The sequence below is a fragment of the Hypanus sabinus genome, chromosome 25, assembly GCF_030144855.1.
Source record: "Hypanus sabinus isolate sHypSab1 chromosome 25, sHypSab1.hap1, whole genome shotgun sequence".
Lineage (NCBI taxonomy): Eukaryota > Metazoa > Chordata > Chondrichthyes > Myliobatiformes > Dasyatidae > Hypanus > Hypanus sabinus.
Genome location: NC_082730.1, coordinates 36,602,170 through 36,615,661, shown reverse-complemented (window position 1 = coordinate 36,615,661; position 13,492 = coordinate 36,602,170). Strand labels below are relative to the sequence as shown.

The window sequence follows — 13,492 nt, the reverse complement described above, 5'->3', positions numbered from 1 at the left end:
ATATCATTCTACATATGTTTATATTGTTCATTTCATGCTTACAGATCACACTATCATAAAGCCTTCATTTGTTCATAGGCAATAGTCCTTGAACAATATAATCCAAATACACCTTTTAATCTGCATTGCACAAATCAAAATGATACCTAAAGACCAGGAAATTCTTTGGAGGCTGAGAAGAAATACATTAAGTGAGTTGTGTGTAATGGGGCAATGAATTCATATCTTTTCTGAAGAGTCTCTGGCTGTAAAAATTCACTGCTGCCCAAGGCCCAAAAGTATCATTCAGCATAGTCAAAGACCTTACACTTTTAACTTTTCGCTGATCATGCTGCTGTTGGAAACAAGAAAGGGAAATTGGTCAGATGGGAAGCCAACGACATATTTGCTATCCAAGTGGTAACTATTAAATGTGATTTAACTAAATGGCTGAAATTCAGTCATGGTTTCCATATTAATATTGTGTTGCATAATAGAATTGATGAGTTATAATTTTTAGCTCTTCATCTCCAACTCTCCTTTAGTGCTTCTGTTCTCTCCCTCATCCCAACTAGGCATCTACAAATCCGTTGGTTAATGGCAGGGGTCCATGGCATTAAAAAAGTTGGGAACCCCGCTCTTTTTCAATGCTCATCCTCCCTCACTTTGTCAGCACTGGCTCTCCCTTGCTCATTCTTTCTTCCTCTATTACTGGTTAGGGAAAGGGTCCTCTCATTTGTAGTCTTTAAAGGGGAGCTTTTGACATTGGTATCTCTAACCTGGAATTGGAGCCTCATTCTTATTTGACAAATGTTAAATTTTAAATTGGCTTGTTTAAATATCCTGAAGAAATTAATTCAGGACAACAGTAATCAATCTTCTTTTTAATGTTTCATTGTGACAAGTTTCCATCCAAATCCAACTTCATTTGCCCTTCCTGTATTGCTTTATTTGGGATTAAGACAATCTGAATAAGCTTAGTGCTCTCCAATGGAAAAGAACAAAATGACTGGGAGAAAGAAGAGGGACTTCAGTAGTGGAAGCAACAAACAGCTTGCACAGTTGTTAGTTTAGTTTTATTCTTAAGTGCTTGGTTCATTGATCTGCTGCAGTTGGGGAGTAAAAGGAAGATTTCAGTAAAATTCAGACCAGTCTACAGCAGTCATTCTGTGAAAGTAATGGAAAGCTAATCGATTTTATCACACATTAACCTGGCATTGTTAGCAATTCAATTTTGTTGGAGAATAGAAGTTGCTTTGAACTTTAAATTGGAATTCACATGGTATATGGCTTCAGGGTTGCTGTGGCACTGGGAGCAGCAGCAGGAAGCAAGTAGACTATCTCCACTAACAGCATGTCAGGTTTCAAGAGTAATTAATAGCTACCTTTAAACAGCATAGGTAGTGCAGCAAGGAAATATGAGAAATAATTTGGGACAGGATTTGAGAATAATTGCTATGCAATTGCCATAGAGCAGTCATTAAAAAGTAAATGAGTGTTCCAATGATCACAGTACTCTATTGAAATACTAATGTGGTAATTGGAAGTCTGAAATACAACATTTTGACTCGGGTCTTTAAGTTATCAAAATCCAACTGGATCAACTTAAACTAATTCTGACATAATTCCACCAGTACTAAAAGAGTATTGACAAAATGTATCTTAAAAACATTAACTAGCTCACGGCATCAGTAGAGGACTGGCTACTGATTTACATTACATAATGTAAAAGTTCATTGCAATATGTCCCTGCATGATATGAAAAGAATTGCTCAAAACAATTTTTTTCAAATGATTATTATTTAGCCTTCAATCTACAACATGGAACAGGGTCTGCAATTGTTGATAAAATGGTAAGAGATTTTGCAAAGATCACAAATTAATGAGTCAATGTCTGTCTCAGTAAACTCAACTGAGTAAACAACTTAATCTTAAAAACCAGAGTCAAAAATTGTCAGTTTTTCCAGAAATAGGAACGCAAAACAAATAAGTAAAACAGGTACAAGCTGACAATATAGAATGATAAACAAGTGTAGTTTGTAGGCTTTATATTTGCGCCATATCATACAAGTGTGGCTGCCAGCCTAGCCCAGACACAGATGCAGGCTTGTTTCATATTAGCAAATGTTCATGAAACTTGTTGGTTTAAAGAAAAATGTTAATGAAGTTTAGCTTCTTCCCTTTATTTTCATAAGTATAAACTCTTATCCCTATCTTTTTCCATTTAGGAAATACTACATTCAATATTCACTCCTCAGGGTAATATTTCAAATATGTAAATGCCCTGAGCCATCCAGTACATAAGATTTAATTACTGATTTCAGCTTGGATGTATCTGTACTGGTGCTAGCGACAGAAGGGCCGGCTGTGCAGCACTCAGAATTATGCTTGGAGAGGTAAAATAAACAGACTGTATGTTAAAATTCCAGTGCAAGGCACAACTTGAGAGCTGACATGGCAAGATATTGTGAGCCAGCAAGGATGTAAGTGATCATCTCTTCCCTAATTTACTCTTCTTCAGCATTTTTCTATCTGTGTATCTGGAAATTCTTGTATTGATTATTAGCCAAGGTATGCAATTAAACCGATGTCATTTTTCATAGGTCTCCAAGTAGCCACCACTGGTGTGCATCAGATACACAAATAACACCATTAAACACATACAAACAGCAGTCTTCTTACTTAAAATCTGCATGTGCTCTGACCAGGACAAGCTCACTTAATAATAGTAATACTTCTCATTCTTTCAAAACTAATAAACAAAAACAAGGAAGTTAAATATAAATCATGAAAAATTATTTTAAACCATTGCTAACCAAAACTAAGCCTGGTTAGCATTGATTATACTAATTTTTAGACTGAGAGAAATTATTCAAACTATTGGATTAAATGATGTGGTATGCTTGTACCTTGTATTATCTCATCTGTCAATGTATTGTTCCACATAAGAATGTAAGAACATTGAAACTGAAGGTGTAGGGTTTGGAGTCCCTTGATCCATGTCACTATGCATTAGCATTATCATTATCATTAACCTCAGCTCTGTCTCCACTCTCCCACTGTTTCTCCATTGTCCAAATATAATTAAATATATTCAATGATTCAGCCCCTATAGATCTCCAGGTTTAAGAATTACAAAGATTCATGACCCTTGGTTGGATGGAGTTGCTCAAATAGGCAATCCTTTGGCTTGGATTTCACCATGAGTGGAAACGTGCTCTCAGCATCTAAATGCAAATTTAAAGCAACTGCAGATGCTGGAAATGTGAAATGAAAGCAGAAAGTGCAACTCTGTAAATCAGGCAGCATCCGTGGAGTGAGAAATGGAATTGAAGTTTTGGTTCAAATATCCTCAATAGGAACTGAGAAAGAGATGAAAAAAAGTAGCTTAATTTGAAGAGAAGGTGGCAAACAAGATGGACAGGATAAATGAGATACAAGTGGATATATGTGTCATGATCTACCTTCAGAATATTAAGTTTAGAAAAGAAATCTTCACTCATAGAGTACAGGTTCAGCCTGCTCTATCTTTCCTCAACCAACTCTTTCATGTCTAATATCAAACTAGTAAAAATTCTCTGAACTGCCTCCAGAATAAGTATATCTTTCCTAAAAAAAATACAATGTGGTATTCCAGATATGGCTTCCTTGTGTCCTGTGTAGTTATAGCTATTTCTTCTGTCTCCTGTACCTACGGTGGTTCCCCTTAAACATATCCATGCTACTTGTGTTCTTGCCTCAGTTTAACTTCATATAAGCACCAGGCCCACAGCCTCACTACAGGGTAAACACAATTTAAAGATGGCAACCCACATCCATTAAAGAGCTCATAATTCAAAGATAAAAGTTGAAGATACAAGAATATCACTTAAAGGGAAGAAAGTGAAATTTTAGTATCTCATTTTAGAATTAAGTTCAAGATGAGCATTCTAGTGGGTAGCACTTAAAGTTCACCTGAAAGGTAAAAAACATCGAAAAAAATGCATTACAGTTGCACCTCAGGCAAAGTACTACTACATCACTGTACGAAGTATTTGCTATTTCATTGCTTTCTACAGCAAATACATGCCAAGAGACAAATCTGTCTTAATACAAATGTGAAGATTTAACATATCTCTTTAAATATACATATAATGCTATAAGTTCCTAAGAGAGTTCAGCAGTTTAATCTGCATCAACCAAGTTCCTACTGTCATTGCCATGAGCAGAGAGAGTATTCGTGAACAATACACCCACTGTACATGGTTGGAGGAAATACCATGCAAAACAATGGTAGATTCTGAGAAATCCAGGTACCATGATAACATACTGATTAAAGATTTAGGATAGGTCGACAAGGGCAAGAAAATTAAACAAAAATCTCAAATAACTATGGCTGTCTTATAACAATCATCGTGATGTACTTGATAATTGACTACCCTGCACGGACACAAGTAAGAGCTATCTTGTGCACTTGGTTTATGTTAAGAAAGGTCCACATGTTTCTCAGAATTTAGTCAGGGAGCACTCCAAATTGGAATGTAACCATCAGTGTCTGGGTTTCCCGTGAATGTACCCAGAGCAGAAATGCATGGTAATTTAAAATCATTATTCATAGATGTCGCTGATGATCGGCATTCAATGACGTTCACTGCCCATTGTTTCCACTTTGAAACTCTATGGGGCAGCTGCAATTCATAATTCATTTGGGGCAACAAGCAGCTCCGGGCTGACCTGTATTTCCCAAACGTAGATGGAACAGGTCTTTGACTGGCTTTAACCTCCTTCTGTGCACCCTTGACTGAAAAGCCGGAAAGATTCTCAGCTGATGTTCAAGATAAGGATACAGCGGAGATGGGCAGTGTGTTGCCTTTGTCAGAGGGCCTTGTAAAGATAAAATAAAGTTACTCCCTTAACTTTACAGTTAGGCCATTAGACATAGGAACAGAATTAGGTCATTCAGCCCATCAAGTCTGCTCTGCTTGATCCCCAATCCCACTCAACCCCATACACACCTGCCTTCTCACCATATCCTTTGATGCCCTGACCAATCAGGAAATGATCAACTTACACTTTAAATATACCCATGGACTTGGCCTCCACCACAGTCCATGGCAGAGCATTTCACAGATTCACCACCCTCTGGCTAAAAAACATCCTGCTATCTCAGTTCTAAAAGGTTTCATCTCAATTTTGAGACTTTGTCCTTTAGTTCTGGATACCCCAACCAGAGGACACATCCTCTCCACATCTACCTTACCTAGTCCTTTCAACATTCGGTACATTTCAATGAGATGCCCCTGCATTCTTCTAAATTCCAATAAGTACCGGCACAAAGCTGCCAAACGCTCCTCGTATTTCACCCCTTTATTCTTGTGAACCTTCTCTGGACTCTGTCCAATGACAACACATCATTTCTGAGATATGGGGACCAAAGCTGTTGACAATACTCCAAGTACAGTCTGACTAGTGTGTGATAAAACCTCAGCGTTATCTCCTTGCTTTTATATTCTATTCCCTTTGAAATAAATGTCAACATTGCATTTGCCTTCTTTCCACAGACTTAGAAGTGTTAGTTCCAATCTCTGCTTCATAATTTTCTTAATCATTTGTGGGATACACAAACCTTAAAGGAGGTGATTTCCTAGACCATTTTAAAAAGAAATTAACCATCTGTTATGTTGCTCTCAGCCAGAAGACATGTCAGCCAGACTTGCTAAGGTCAGTTGGAAAAGGATATCAAGTGAACAAAATGGATTTTTAAAAAATTCAGCTTTTTCAATATCTCTACCACTTACATTTACTAGCTTTATAATCAACCAAACTTAAATTGCTCAGCTGCACATTCAGATCCGCATTTTATTTTATATTTCATAACTCTCACAAGGTAGAAAAAGGTCATCCAGTCCATCAAGTCTATGTAGCTATCAGCACAATCCCAGTAATCCAAACCCATCCATTTTCCAGCACCCCCATCCTCCTGCTTGCCATGTAACTGTACAAGATGCAACTTATGTCAATCAATTACCAGCCTTCAAATCTTTGTGACACGGAAAAAAACTGCAGCACTTGGGACAAGTGCACGTGACCACGGAGAAACTGTGCAAACTCCAATAAAGTAAGCACCCAATGCCAGAATTCATTCTTTGCCCCTGAAGCCATGAGGCAGCATCGTGCAACCATGCCACACCATTTTAGTCAATATCAATGGAACACAATTCCAGTTTTAGCTATCACTAAGTTACCAGTTAATTATTAACTGTGGCAAATGCCTGATGTTTGGACACACGGTGCTTGATCTTCATTGAGCAGTATAGTACAGTTTTGAGTCACCACTGCCAGGAATCCACACTTAAGTAGATAGCTTGGTTGTTTCTTATTTTCAATGCAAAACACCCAAGTATACACAGTACAATGCGACTCCTGAAACCTGAGGGACATCTGTAGCATAAATTGTATGAGAACGAAAGCATGACTCTAGATTTTACTCCATTGAACACATCCGTAATATATACAAGACAATTCTGAAAGTGCGATGTGGGTAATGCAACTCAGAAATGAAATGTACTGAGACCTCAACAGAAAACCCACCAAAAGTGTTTTGAAAAGTAATAATTGAAACACTCTCCATGCGAATCTCCTTCTCAGAGACCTGTTTTACCGCTACTGATAAAACACAAAGCCATCACCATCAATCCTGACACCCTCATCCATGCAATTTCCACAGGTAGTCGCTTGAGTGTAACCATGGCAACCTTCTTGATGCATATTATCAGTTCCCAAATCCAGCAATAGTGAGAGTTATTGAGGAGGCCAAAATGACACAAGAAATGTAACACATTGTAAATTGGGATCAGACCTGGATGTACCGTTGCGGGATGTTCTATGCACTTACAAGCCTGGCTGCTTAATAAACCATTTTTTTGTTTTAATTTTAATTGTTTGGAAAATTTATCCCTGTTAATGTATAACAGATAGGACTGTAACTCAGTGATAATTAAACTGGAATTGTGTTTAATGAATCCTGACTAATGATAAATTTTCATCAAAAGGAAACTAATATTGATCGCAGAATCACAAACTAGGAACCTTCTAAAAACGAAGATTGCAGAAGACAACTGATAAAGAAAATGAAAATGTAAATGAAAGCGTAATGACAAATAAACTCTTCTGGGGCTTCAAGCCGGACACAGTATTGATTTTAATTGATGCTTCGATGAAAAACTCTACCATCTTCAACAGGGATGATGCTTGGGCATGTATATTCCATATTCCAGTGGTATATATACCCCCTTTGCCTGTCCCTCCTGATTCGTTAGTTCTCATCCAATCAGCTTTCCGCTGTCCCACCTAATCATTTAACACTAATTTGCATACAATAATATTAAAAGAAAGAAATGGCATATCCAAGGTGACAAACCAGACTCACCCACCTTGGACTGAGACTCTCTTTGGAAGGATGGTGACAGCTCCTGCTGCCACTTCCTCCTGTTGCAGTACTGGTGTCACTTTGGAACCCCAGCTGTCAGATCCAACCCACAGGAAGTGACCAGTCTGATTGGCTCTTTTAGTTGCCTCTAGCACTCGCCTGCAGAAGAGGGGAAAGAACAGGAAAGAAATTATGTTAATGCTGATTCTGATTCAGTTCCAGATTAATTTATTTTTCACATATACAGTGGAAGCGTGTCATTTCTGTTAACAACCAACGCAGCCTAACAAAGTGCTGGGGGCAGCCCAGACATCTGGAAACAACATCCGTAGGGATACAGCACAGAACTGAGGACAGTGTCCTAATTTAAACACTGCATTGTTACAGAATAACAGTATATTGTTTGACAAGGGAGTCGTGAAGTTCAATGTGAAGCAAGTTCTGGACTTGCATGTTAGTGCTGTGAAATGCAGATAACCTGGAATTACTGCCAGGTGTCCCATGGAGAGATCTGTCAATTTGACCTGCCATGGTAGGTCAACAGTCTGAAATGGGCTTTCCACAGTAATACATCATGAAAGTACCATTCAGATACTGCACCATGATCAGACCAGCACACAATCCAAATCTCCATTCACTTTATTGGGTTTGTAAGGGCGTAAGTTTAATAGGAAAAGGGGAAGGCAAGATTTTTTGTTTATAAATTATTTTTTTCTTTAGTTTTATATATTTAAATCACAGGTATATTTTAATTCATTTTAACTGTCTTTATTAATAAAATATTTTTTAAAATTCATGTCAATACCTGTAATTTTAATGTCTCTGAGAGAGACATAAAAACTATAAAAATGGGTTACAATCACATCTGTTAAAACTCTGTGTCCATCTTTCCCAACACTGATGTGGAGTTCAAGGAAAGGACCTCTGCTTTGTTCTGTCTGCATTCCAGCCACTGTTCAGGCCTATTAGTGGTACAGGCCTGGACAATGGCTTGAATGCAGGAATACAAAGCAGGGATCCTGCTTCTGAACTCCACCTTTTAATTACAGGCTCTCCAATACAAATCCAGGCTTGTTCTTTGCTGATGTTGGTGCTGATGGGTCTTGCAAGCATCCAGGGCCCATCAGCACCAATACCAATAGATGAACCAAACCAGCAAAATCCAAGTTATGATTTTCCCTCAGAAATCTTTATAATGAACGAGATGGCGCTTATCAATATTTTTAATATCATCTCGATGAATATAATGTGAATTGCATTTGAGATGGTTAAATAGATTTTTGTAACTTGTTATTGAAGTAGAAGAGATGAAATTCTGATCTGCTGTTGATTTATTATTTTGCATTAAATTTGTGGCTTTCCACTTCAGATCAGCTGATGCAAAAATAAAAAGTGGAAATGATATATTAAAATAGAAAAATAGAAAGTGAAACAAAACAGAAAATATTGAAAACATGCTGCAGGTTAGTTTTTCACTTCAGAGAGGGAAGAACGTTTTAGGTTAATGAACTATCCTGCAACTGGCCCTTGTCTGAACTCTCTACTGACTTCTCTGCTGACTATTTCAAGCATTTTGTTTTTTTGTTCAGATTTAAGGCATCTTCAATGAGATGCGCATGACATTCTTTCTGTTACTTCACATGTCTAATACCTGGCTTTCATCTGTAATAAATGACTATAGTCAAGACCACTGTACCCTGCTGCATCCGTTGTTTAATTTAGCCTCGTCCTGGAGGTTCTCCATAAATGTTGCCACCTAACATGAAGCCTCATAAATTTGACACTTCTCTCACCCATGGTCAGAACTTACCTGATATCATCTTCATTTGCAAATATAATGACTCCACGTGCATTGGGAGTTTCCAGAAGACGTTTGATAATTTTGTCAAACTCTGCTCGTTTTGGATCTCGTGGAATCTTCAGTGACTGGGCTACGCAGACTCCACCTGCAGTGAGAGGGTTAAAAGCAAAGGTTGAGCTTGTGATCCTTTGGAGAGGATGAAGGGTTTGTAAAATCCAATGGAGAATGAGAATATAACCTCAACTTGTAGAAAAGCGATGTGTTTATGAACTAACCACCATTAACAGTTGATGTATTTTTGACCACATTCTTCACCTTTCATATTTCTGACAATATTCATATCACCTGCAAACTTATCTATATTTTCATCCAAATTATTTACATCTGTGATACACAGTATTACAAACAATAGAGGTCCCAGCATTGACCCTCATAGAACTCCACTAATCTCAGAATTTCTGTCAAAAAAATACCCATCTAACATTACACTCCATCTTCTATGTCCAAGTCAACTTTGTATCCAATTCATTAGGGATCTCACATGACTTAACCATCTGGGTATGGTTACCATAAGACAACTTATACAATACTTTACAGAAGTCCCTGGAGACAACATTCATTGCTTTCCACTGATCAATCATTTCCATCACCTTTTCAGATAAACTCAACCAAATTTGTGACACATGATCTCCTCGGCACAATGCCAAGCTGGCTATTGCTTAATAAGTCTATGTTTTTCCAAAACCAAGTAAATCCTATGCCTAATAATCTTCTCCAATTGTTTTCCTTAATGCTGGTGTAAGGTTTACTGGCCTATAATTTCCTGCCGACACCTCCTCCTGCTGCAGCACTGTGTCACTTTGGAAACCGAACTGTCAGATCCAACCCACAGGAAGTGATCGGTTCTATTAAACAAAGGAAAAACATTGGCTATTTTCTAGTCTTCCGGAATATTGCCTTTAGCTAAAGTAGATACGAAAATTCCTGTCAAGGTCTCAGTAATCTCCTCCCTTGCTTCCTTCTGTATTCTGAGATAGGTTCTGTCAGGCTCAGTGACTAATTCAAGACCCCTAACACCACCTCTCATTTAAGGTCAATATACTCTTGGAAATTAACATTCCCTTCAAAAGTCTCACCATCGTCATTGCCCTCCTTCTTGGTGAATACTGATAAAAAGTACACTTTCAGGACCTTGCCCACTTAGAAGACTCATGGAGTCATAGAGCACAACAGCACAGAACAGGCCCTTCAGCCCATCTAGTCTATGCTAATCTATTATTCTGTCATGTCCCATCAACCTGCACCTGGATTATGGTCCTCCATTCCCCTCCCATGTATGTACATATCTAAACAACTTCTATGTGTCAGAATTAAAATTAAATCAAAAAATTCCTCTGGCTCCAAGCGTAACTTCTCTCCTTTGTCACTGAGTGGACTTAACCCTTGCTTAACAAACCTCTTGCTGCTAGTACACATGTAAGATACCTTGAAATTCTCCTTAACCCAATTTGCCAAAGACATTTCATGAACTATTTTAATTCCTCTAATTCCTTTAGATTTCATAAGGGTCTTTTCTGACCTCAGCTTCAAACTGTTGCCAAGATCAGTTTAAAATCTGCCATGATTTCTGAGTATCTACCAGCAAGGAATTTCAATCTGTCCACAATTAATAATGTTTGAAACTCTATGGTTGGTTAATTGAACATAAGTTTTTTTTAAATTTACTGTTGTTGTTCATTCCCACATTATACTTAATAACATAACTTCAGGATGGGATAGATGGATTGCCATTTTTTGGTTTTATCCACAAGATAAGAGCTTTTTGTCAAAACCCGATACTTTAAAATCCATAAACCAAACTAACAACTTGGTGAGATTTATAATTTGATAACCACATTAACATTTGAAATTTACTTTAAACATGACTTGCAGTGAGTGATTAGATTTGCAAAGCCTTGCCAAACATTGGGAATTTGTTTTGGTTCAATTTTAATATTGGACATCATCAAGTCATCTTTTTGGTAATATTAAGCAAAGTAACTTGGGAAGTATAGTCTTTATTGAGCCTCTTTGGTGTTTTTAACAGGGCACAAACAAAGCATTTTGAATCATAGGTCAATGAAGTAGCATCGGTGGATTGACAAACAAATGAACGTGCAGCTTTTGGTATGGAGATGTACAATGCTGTGGGGGGGGGGGGGGAATTCCTGGGAATTAAAACTGCAAAAAGCAGCATTCCTGACCGATCATGAGTGTCACCATGACTTTGAAACATGCAAATTGCTAGAGGATGTTCTTTCCCAATATAACAGTCTAAATAGGAATTCTACATGGTCACAAGTAACAGAACAACAAAAATATCAGAACTCAATCTGACCACATTGTAAGGGTATATCCCATGTAAATCATTCTGTGAGAAATAGAAGGATTTCAGCTTATTACTCTGTCTGATCCAACTTTGACCTATTCCAAGTCAGAATGATAGGTGATAGAAAAACAACCATCAGTCTCCTTAACCTGCTTGGTCAACTTCAATCACTACTACTCTGAACTGAACTGACTTACAGACTCACTTTTAAGGACTCTTTACAACTCATCTTCTCAAAATTATTTTCTTTTGCATAGTTTTTCTTCTTTTTCACATTGGTTATTTGTCAGTCTTTGTTTATGCAAAATCTTTTTGTAAATTTCAATTGTATTTTCCTGAAAATGGCTGCAAGATAATGAATTTCAAGGTAGCATACAGTAACATACAATATACATACTTTGATAATAAATTTACTTTGAATGTTATGGTGTTCCCAATCAGTTATTATCTTTGAACATTCTAGATGGGAAGAGCACAGATTTTGATGATATTCACAGAAAAAGTCTTGCCAAGCTGAAGCACTGCATCCTACAGGGAGTTTACACAACAGTCAAAGCACGTTCAGGATCTGAATCAGGTTTAATATCACCAGCATAAGCTTTGTGGCAGCAGTACATTGCCATATATAGTAATAAAAACTATAAATTACATTAAATATTGCATAAGAGAGAAAATACTATGGATGTATGCATGGGTTCATTGTCTATTCAGATATCCGAATAGGCAGAGGGAAAGAAGCTGTTCCTGAAACATTGGGTGTGAGTCCTCAGGCTCTTTTGATGGCAGCAATGAGAAGAGGACATGTCTTGAGTGATGTGGGTCCTTAATGATGGATGTCACCTTTTTGAGGTATCGCCTTTTGAAGATGTTGGGGATTCTAGGGAGTCTAGTACCCATGATAGAGCTGTCTAACTTCACATCTCTCTGCAGCTTTCTTGATCCTGTGCCGTGGCCTCTCCATACCAGACGGTGATGCAACCAGTTAGAATGCTCTCCAAGGTACATCTATAGAAATTTGAAAGTGTCTTTGGTGACATACCAATTCTTCTCAAATTTCTAATGAAATATAGCTGCCGTCATACCTCCTTTGTTATTGCATCAATGTGTTGGGCCCAAGATATATCCTCAGAGTTGTTGACACTCAGGAACCTGAAGCTGCTCACACTTACCATTTCTGATCCCTTGGTATGTGTTCCCTCAACTTATCCTTCCTGAAGTCTGCAATCAATTCTTTGGTTTTACAAGGTAGTTGCTGCAACACCGCTCAGCCAACTGATCTATCTCACTCCTGTATGCCTCTTCATTGTGATATGAACGTCTGCCAAGAATAGTTGTGCCACTGGCAAATTTATAGATGGTGGTTAAGCTGTGCCTAGCCACTTAGTTATGGGTGTAGAGAGTAGAGCAGTGGGATAAGCACACATCCTTGAGGTTTACCAGTCAGCAAGGAGGACACGTTACTTCCAATCCATATAGAATGTGGTCTCCAGGTAAGGAATTAAAGATCCAGGGAGATACAGCAGCCCAGGCTTTGTAGATTTTTGATTAAAATTTCAGGTATGATTATATTGAACACTGAGCTGTAGTCAATAAACAGCAGCCTGGTGACAGTATTACTATTGTCCAGGTGATCAAAGACTGTATGGACAGCCAGTGAGATTAAGTCCACTGTAGACCCTTGGTGGAGATAGGCAAATTGTTGCATGCCTAGGTTCTTGTTTAGGCAGGAATTGATTCTATCCATACCATCCTCTTAAAGCACTTCATCACAGTAGATATGAAGCCCAGTAGATAGTCGTCGAGGTTATGGTATGTTGATCATGGAGAGATTAGATTATTCAAGGGTGATACCTCAAAAAGGTAGCATTCATCATTAAGAGCCCTCATCACCCAGGACAAGCCCTCTTCTCATTTCTACCATCAGGAAGGAGGTACA

General features: G+C 38.0%; 1 protein-coding gene across 1 annotated transcript in view; it reads right to left on the bottom strand.

Annotated features, from left to right (window-relative positions):
- LOC132381175 (metabotropic glutamate receptor 4-like) overlaps positions 1-13,492 on the bottom strand; it is a 1,091,809-nt gene that overhangs the window by 633,323 nt on the left and 444,994 nt on the right. The window contains exons 3-4 of the mRNA XM_059950466.1: positions 9,198-9,333; positions 7,392-7,546 (exon numbers count right to left, since the gene is read on the bottom strand). Of these exons, the coding sequence (XP_059806449.1) occupies positions 7,392-7,546; positions 9,198-9,333 (291 nt within the window). The remainder of the gene's footprint in view (positions 1-7,391; positions 7,547-9,197; positions 9,334-13,492) is intronic.